We start from the raw sequence: 8,798 nt of genomic DNA, 5'->3' as shown, positions 1-8,798 counted from the left end.
CCCTTTTTATTTGTGTTATTTCCTATTCTTTTTCCAGAAAGATAAGAAAATAACTTAGTTTAGATTTAGAGAACACATTTGATAAATTAATCTATATTTTACAAGAAACTTAAGATTATATTTTATTTACTTAAACATATCTTTCAAGTAAACTTTGCATGATAATGTCATGGTTTTGGGGCAGATCCTATTGTCACAAGCCCAAGACCAATGATGAATCAATTAATTATTCCAAAATCCTTTGTAAATAGAAAACAAAGCATAATGTTTGATTTCTTTTAAAAAAAACAAAAACTACTTTTACTGTCAATTGGTTTTCTTTCTTTTTTCTTTCCCCTTTCATCTGTTTGGACTAGTATGAAGAGTAGAATGTTAGAGAAAAATAATGTGAGAATTTCTGAAAACCAATTAATAATTTTTTTTAAAAATCAAATATTAGCAAATCAATACTCAAAAGCTAACTCTTTGTTATATTAAAGCATAATATTGACTATAAAATAAATCTATCAAAATTCACAAATTCCAACCCAAAAAGACTTATGCCTCAGTCTCTTCTCTGTACATCATGTCATAACAATATCTCTTAAATGGTTGTTCAAACAAAATTCTTGCCTTAGTAAAGCAAAAAGATAGAAAGTACAACATTTAACGTCATTATTATTTTTGTTTAATTTTTGCTTTTAAATATTTGTTTATATATGTTTGGTAATTGATTTACAAACAAAATATTTTCTTTTCAATTTCAGTTTTGCTTCATAATTTTAAAAACAAACATTTCATTTTACCTAAATCTCAAATTTGAAAAGTTGAGTGTGGAAATATTCCCATCTAGTCAAATTCAGATACAAAAAATTGAAAAAAAAAACCAAGTATATATTGAAAGAATAGTTAGAGATAATAAAAGAATGAAACTATTCAACAAATTTAATGGGTTTAGAGACATTTTAACAAAGTCTTCCAATATTTTGTAAATATCTTTCATATTTTATTTATTTTTTTAAAATTTCACTACATATATTATTTCAACCGTTGAATAAAAAAAAAGAAGAAAAAGGAGACGAAGAGGGTGAAACAGTAAAAACAGGGAAGCCCATGGTTTTGTGACAGTAAAAAAGTAAAAAGAGAGAGAGAGAGAGAGAGAGAAAAAAGGAATTAATAGTAAAGAAAGAGAATTATTAACTAAAGAAATGGAAGTGCAGATAGATAAAAGATAGAGTAAGTTGAAGATGAAGTTTGAGTAAATGAATTCAATTAAATTGGCAGAGAAATTCCCTAAACAGGAAGAGGATATGACACAATTCCCAGATTTCCAATTTCACAACAACAAAAAAAGAAACAAAACTGCTTTATTCCTCCCCTTATTATTCTACCATCATCTAATATTTATTAATACCATTCATACCCTCACACATCATACTATTTAATACATCTCTCTCTCTCTCTAAATTTTCGTCCAACAATTATAACTCAATCAGTTAATACATATGTTTCAAATGGCTAAGATCAATATATACCCAATTGAGTTTACGATGAATGAAATCAAAGTTCAAGCAATTAACTTGGTTTTATTAGTCCAAGGGTAACTCAATCGTGCTAATTTGAATAGAAAAGAGAGAAACCCTAAATCAGGATAGACAAAATGATTAAAAAATGAAAAGCTTGTGGGAAGTGAAGTCACCTCTACTCTAGAATGAGTAATTGTGTAAACGAGGCACGTACATAATCAGGAGAATGTTCTTGCTTGAAATTTGGCATCCAACGACAATAATATATTTTCTTGAATCAAAAAGTGAAAGATTTGTTCATGTTGAACATAATATATATACATATGTATATATGTATGCATACTTCTCTTTCTTTGGTCCCAATTTGTTTCTCTTATACTTGAATTGTCTTGTTACTATTGAGCTATATCTTGATGTCTTGCTTGGTATTTAATATTGAAAAATACTCATGTCATCCTTAGATATCTCAAAGTTCTAAATACAACACCAGATTTCGTTGAATCTTTTATCTAAATTTACATTTTCTTATATCTGAATCGATTATTGTTGAACTATTTGATTTTTTTATAAGGATTTTTCTAAAAAGAATATTTTTTTTATTCTTGTCATTTAATCATTTGTAATATCAATATTTGGTAAGAAACTTCAACAAAAGAAAAAACCACACATAAGTCAAATATAACGATATTACTATTGTGTGAAAACAAGTACTATTAATTGATACAATAGTTTAAAACTAGAGATTAAATTATTTAAGTCAAAAGAGAAATCTAGGGATTTAAAAGAGAATGATTTAGTGAATAATTAATTGATATATATATATATATGTGTGTGTGTTATATTTTAATGATATATATGTTGGAATTAATGGCAGAATTAATAAAGGATGTTGGGAGTTAGTAATTTTTATATTATAATAAGAGGACTCGTTGGAACTGTTTTTTTAAAAGTGACACTCTATTTTCGTCTTTGCCACATCTATAAAAGCGCGTGAAAAGTCGAAGGAAAGATCCAACTTGTTAAATATCTTCGTATTTGGTCATTCGAAACGTCATCTAATAGATTTTCGGTATTTCAATATAGATAACTCAAATATTAAAATATAGGTGCAACACAAATATTCAAATTTTAAATTTACAAAAATGTCAATAAGCATATTAATAAATTAAATGACACTGTTGATAGAAAGATTGATGAAATAAAATATTTTTTTGAATTAACATGTTTATTTTATTTATGGTGTTTATTATTATTATTATTATTATTATTTATTATGACTTATTTTTTTAACATTATAATCAAAGTGTTGATTTACCTCTCACATCGATGTTGAACTTTAGAAAATATGAAATTATTGATGGAAATGTCGATTTGTTTATTGATGATCAAAATTTAATAACATGAACACTCACTTATGTACTGTATCTCTATTTCTGTGCGAGTTCACTATTGTCTACTTTGGATATATAAATTCTCGTGACTCTATTTTTTATTTTACTTTAAGAATTTTAAATTAACTGATATTTTTCTCACTAACATACTGTTGTGATCCTTTCCACCTCTAACTATTGTGAAACTTCTTTTACAATTCTAACAACGGAAAAGGTTGTAATTAATTATGATTTGTGTAGATATAAAAATTAAATTTGTGATCGATTAAAATATACTCCCTTAATGAAACTTTAATTATAGATAATCGAAAGTAAATTAATTAAGCTCACGTATAAGATAATTTATACTCAATATTTCACAAATCTAGCTAAGACCATGCAAATGTAACTTTGAGAATCAAACATCGTCCATATCATACAAACTTCAAAATATAATAACATAAATATTGAAACAAATCATCAAACATTGTCAATCATACAAATATACATAAAGGAAAAAAAAAACAATTATATTACAAAGATTTGTAACAATTATGTTTCAATACTCATTATCAAGTACTTATATTTGTACATGCACGAGCATATATATACAAATGTCATACGGATTTAAGAAGGTTTTAAAAATTCAAGCTTATATTTTAAGTGATTAAGTCCACAAAAGAAAAATGTAAATTTAATAAACTGAAATTAAATCTAACTAATTATAACGTAATGAATTGTAAAATTGATAACTTTAATTTGCTCTATTTTCTTAGGGTAAATAATAATAGAAAAAGTCACTGGTAAGGAACAGTAATACTTTTGTCTTCTCAAAGTAGAAAATTTGGAAATAAATTTAGAAAGCACATGCAATAGCAGCAAAAATTGACCATGCAGACATATATGATAATTATACAATATGACCTTTTTTTTTTTATGTTTATAATTCATATTCGAAATTACAAACAAAGAACAATAGATCTCGGGTTTAATTCCCCCACTACAAATTGTATTTAAAAAGAATTTCTCAGAAAAGAAATTACACACAAAAAAGATTAAAGTTTAATTTTCTTACTGATAATTTTAGCAAACTCATTCTCAATTTGATTGATATCAGAATCTATAACTTTTAACTAAATACATTTAGTAGTCACGAGTCGATTATATATAATTATATATATATATATTTATATATATATATTAGATTTTTTGTTTATTATTTTCTTTAGTGACAAAGCGTTTAATTTAAAAACTATGAGAAATTCACAGAAAATCAACTTTTCAACAATGCATTATTGAGTATCTACAAGACTATGATTAATACTAGTTGTATGAAATAGATCAAACAAAAAAGAAAAATGTTGATTAACAAAATCAATTCCTGCCCTTTAAAAGAAAAAAGTAGAAAAAATCATGTACTATAAAAGCAAATGATGACTTAAAATTAGCAAAACTAATCAGTATGATTTGAAACAAAAAAAGGTTGGAAACTATATGAAAAAGCTTCATATTTTAGGAACAAATAGAAATTTAATCAATCAAGAATTCACAAATCAAGAACTGTATAGAACATGGAAATTAGCTAAAAATTCAAACAAAAAAGGAAAAAAAAACAATATTTGATTAATTAATTTGCAATAATTATCATAATAAAAATTCTTGGCCCTCTTCTCCAATTCAAACAACTTGGATGAAGAAATCCCATTAATAATTAACTAAATATATTCATTGATTAGCTAACTTAACTAACTTCTTCAAATTAAATAATCTCAACCGGCTAAACCCTAGATCAGAAAATCAATCTCTTTCAAAGATTTTCCATTGTCAAAGTATTTCAAGTTCGGTCACCTCCATTGTTGAGTTTGAGACCAAAATTTTCCCACAAACCAGATTGAGATTGATCTCCTTCACCCATCATCAAGAACCTAAAGCAGTTATCTTGCACCACGTGGCCGCCACCGCTGGCACCCGCGTTCGAACTATTTGGACTTTGTTCTTTGATGTGAGTGGCACCGTCGTACGGTCCGCCGCCGCCACGGCTATAGAGGGAGGAATCTGTTTGTTGTTGGAAGTAAAGATTGTAGGTGGTGGTTGTTGTTGATGTTGAATTCTCCTTGCGTTTCTTGTTGCCATGATTATCAATTATTTTCCTTTGGTAATTATCGTTGTTGTCTGCTAATAATTCTCTAGCTGTGTTGTTGTTTAGTATTTCGCTCCCGTCTTCGTTTTGATTCTCGTTATTGTTTCGATGATGCTCGGCTACAATTAATCCGTGGTCAGGCGAGGAGTTGTATTGATTATTATCTCTCAATTCTCTTCCTGTTAGCCTTTGTAATGCATCCATTAATGCCGCATCTCTAGATTCTATCCATGCTCTCTCCTTTGCCCAAAAGCTTCTCTCCCTATCCATTCTTGACACTTCTTGTCTTCTCCATTCCTCGTCCCGAATCTGAAAAGACAAATCATACGATTAGTGTTGTCACTTTTGTAATTATCAGACATGTATAATGAGTAATTCTACTGTCGTTTATATATGAGAGATAACATGATCATTGTTTCAAGCTTGAAATAAATTGCTTTTGAGAGAAATGAAACCTTATGCAATCTAATATGGTACCAGAGTCTATAAAATTCAAATGAATATTTGGTAAAAACATTCTATCCAAAAATAGAAAGAGGGCACCATCCTTTTATGCAAAAAGATACGTATAGTGGGTCAGTAGAAGAAGGACACGAGGGACATCATAATCCATATAAGATCTACATGGAATCTATAAAAAATATACATGGATCACCCTGCTCATTTTCAACCGTTTTTTAGATGAAATTCCATGATTATCTAATAATTCGTTTGAATTGATAAATAATAGTCGAATCAAAAGGATAGCAGATTCAAATTCAAAGCGATTATAATGTTGAATACCATTCTCTCCTTTTCCTTTTGTTCAAGAGTTTTCATGAGCTTCTCCAGCCAAGCCTCTTGTTTATCAATTAACTTCCTCATTTGCGAGTCGATGAACTGTTTAATTTTTGCCTTCCAGCATTTTCCGCCTCGCTTCTTCCTTCTTTTCTCCATTGAATCGTTATCCATTACGCCAACCGAGCCGAGGTCGTCATTGCCATCTGATGAAGCCGAGGTTTCAAACTCGGACGTGTTGGAGAGGCTAAGGCTGTCGCAGTAATGCTTCTGGTGAGCTTCGTGGCTCATCGGAGCGGAGGCGGTTGGATTTTTGGTCCCATTTTGTTGGAATCTGAGATTTGTGTCTCCAACAAAATGGGAATCTGGAAGTGAAGGAGAATTGCTTGTTTCACCATAGAGAGCTTCCAATTGCCTAAAGAATCTGTAATTCTTACCATCTTGTCTTCCAGCTTTGCCTTCCTTTGTTTTTTTGTAATATTTATATAAATTCTCAAACTTTTCTCTGCATTTTTTCCCACTTCTTTGATAATTGTGTTCCTCAGCCATAATTCTGAAACAAAAATTAATTTCTTGGGAGAGATAAAGAAAAAAAAAAAAAATAGAATAAAGAAACAGAAAACAAACAATTTTCATTAATGATATCACAGAAGAAAAAAAAAACCCTAGATTTTGAAATGTAATTTAAAGAAACGAAACTAAAAATAACAAACAAACATGATAGATTTATCCAAAATTGTAACAATTCATCAACAAAAATTTCTTGCTGAAGAATTTAAAGCAAAGCCAAAAGTTTGATCCTTTTGTATTCAAACAATAAAAACAAAAGAGAAGTTTTTGATCAAATTTCAAGTTTAAGAAATTGGAGTTTCTTCATTTTTTTTTTCTTGGAGGGGAAGAGGAGGGGGTTGTGTTTTTTTTTTATTAACACAAAGTTGTATGTTCTCATAAGAAATAATAATAATAACAACAATAATAACAACTAATAAAAAAAAGAGTAAAAGAAATAGAGAAAATGGACTGAAAATAAAGACAGTGTGTGTCACAATTCCTCTCTCTTCTTTCAAGAAAGTAGATTCTAAGACAACATTAAGAAAGCAAACCAACCAGCTGAATTCATGTACACTGTATAGTCATTTTCAAATTTTTTTTTTAAATTACAAATATTCAAACTCCAATTCTCAAAAAAAAAAAAAAAACCCCCAAATAAAAAAATCAAACCTTTCATCTTTTCAAAAAAAAAAAAAAAAAAAAAAAATCAGCACCCAGTCTCAAATTCAGGAACTTGTAATATGTATTGGAAAAGATATATAATTGTGTACCTAGAAACTTCATCCCAAAGGGGGCCTTTTTGGTTAGCTTCTTTGAACTTAGAATCAAGTCGAGATCTAATTTCCAAGAGAGTAAGGGTTTCTTGTCGAGGCCATCGAGCTGTGGCGCAGTCGGCAGCGATCGAGGCGCTTTCGGGCTCGAAAGCGTTGTGAACGGTCTGAGCTGAGACTATGGGAGCAGATGGTGTAGTGGTGGAATCGGAAAGAAAGTCGGGGAGGGGAGTGTCGCGTGGCATCATCATGATGAGGTCGTAGGGAGTATGGTGGTGGCGAAAGGCGGAGGAGAGATCATGGTGGGGAATTGAGGAAGAAGAAGGGAAATGGGGACGAGGTGGAGCCGTACTCAAGAGGTGGCGGAGATCGGAGAGGGGATATTGATCATCCATTTTTCCATGGGGAAATTGAGAGTAAAGAGATAAAAATAAAGAAGAAAAAAATAAAATAAAATAATATAATTAATATAATTAAAAAGAAAAGAAAAGAAAAAAAAAGAAGAGAAAAGAAAAGAGGGGTAGCGGCAGGCTCGGATCGTGTCGTCCACGAAAAAGCTAGAATTTACGCACTCGACTCAGGACGATGGTCCCATGTCTATGTCAAACACTCTTATGTTCTCTTTCTATTTTTACTTCTCTTTCTCTCTCATATGATTTTATTTTCATTTTTAACTATTTCAATTCAGCTCTGGTACGGGTGTCGCCATCTTAAGCTTTTAGGTTAACCAATTTATTGACGAGCGAGTAAAAAATGTGTTTGAAGTTTTAATTAGATAATGGATTATCATTGTCAATGTTGTAAAGATGTTGAGATTTCAATTTTATGAATGAGAATATTAATAAATTATTGGTGTTGATGACATTTTAATTATGTGCGTATTTTCTTTTAATCGGTTAAGGTGTGTATTATTTATATTATATTGATATTTTGTTTTTATTTTACATGTAATTTCCATGATTTTTTTAACGATATAATGTATATTTATCTTTTTTTTTTTGTCAATGTTAAATCATTGCAAATGAAATATAATGATAAGGTTGAATGTTTGATAGTTGAAATGGTTTTCTTTTTTTATTATTTGGGTTAGGTTTAGTTGAATTTGAAGAAGAGTTTGGGTGTTTAATTAAATTTGATAGTCATTTGATATATTTTTAAAATTAAGTTTATAGCACTATTTTTATTTAAAACTTAACTATATATAATTTTTATTCTACTTTATACTCAAGTTCTTCTTCTTCTTTTTTTTTCTTTTTTTTTTTTTAAATCAAGTAAAAAACAAGTTCTATTCATTTGTTAGTTAGAAATTCAAGTTTACTTTCAAAATTGAAGAAAATTGAACAAGAAAATTTGGAGAGAAAGAACAAAAGCATAAATTGAAGAAACATGAAGCAAGCATATAAAAACTTATTATAGTCTTTGGGAAGACATAATCACATGAACATTGTGTTATGTCTTGGGGTAATAAGTCTCACTTATGATTCTCTCCCTCTATCCCTTTAAATTAGTATACATTTAAAAGAGTAAGAACGAAAAAATATATAAAGTTGAAAATGAAATGATTATCGAATATGTATTAATAATTAAAAAGTTTAAATTTAAGAAAATAATCATAAGGATACCATAACAATGGGTAAGATTTTAATTGTTGGTTGGATTGATTAAAAATGAGTGACTCATAGAT

The 8,798-nt window shown here is 29.0% G+C and overlaps 1 protein-coding gene across 1 annotated transcript; it reads right to left on the bottom strand.

Moving 5' to 3' along the window:
• Positions 1 to 4,477: 4,477 nt before the first annotated feature.
• On the bottom strand, positions 4,478 to 7,576 carry LOC103486578 (trihelix transcription factor PTL). The gene is made up of 3 exons (XM_008444583.3): positions 7,115 to 7,576; positions 5,799 to 6,345; positions 4,478 to 5,324 (listed from the first exon to the last, which is right to left on the bottom strand). Exons 1-3 carry the CDS (start codon positions 7,507 to 7,509, stop codon positions 4,710 to 4,712), a joined length of 1,557 nt encoding a protein of 518 aa, XP_008442805.2. The 5' UTR covers positions 7,510 to 7,576; the 3' UTR covers positions 4,478 to 4,709.
• Between the last annotated feature and the right edge of the window lie 1,222 nt (positions 7,577 to 8,798).

Source organism: Cucumis melo, chromosome 4, assembly GCF_025177605.1.
Source record: "Cucumis melo cultivar AY chromosome 4, USDA_Cmelo_AY_1.0, whole genome shotgun sequence".
Lineage (NCBI taxonomy): Eukaryota > Viridiplantae > Streptophyta > Magnoliopsida > Cucurbitales > Cucurbitaceae > Cucumis > Cucumis melo.
This window is presented reverse-complemented; position numbering and strand designations above follow the sequence as displayed.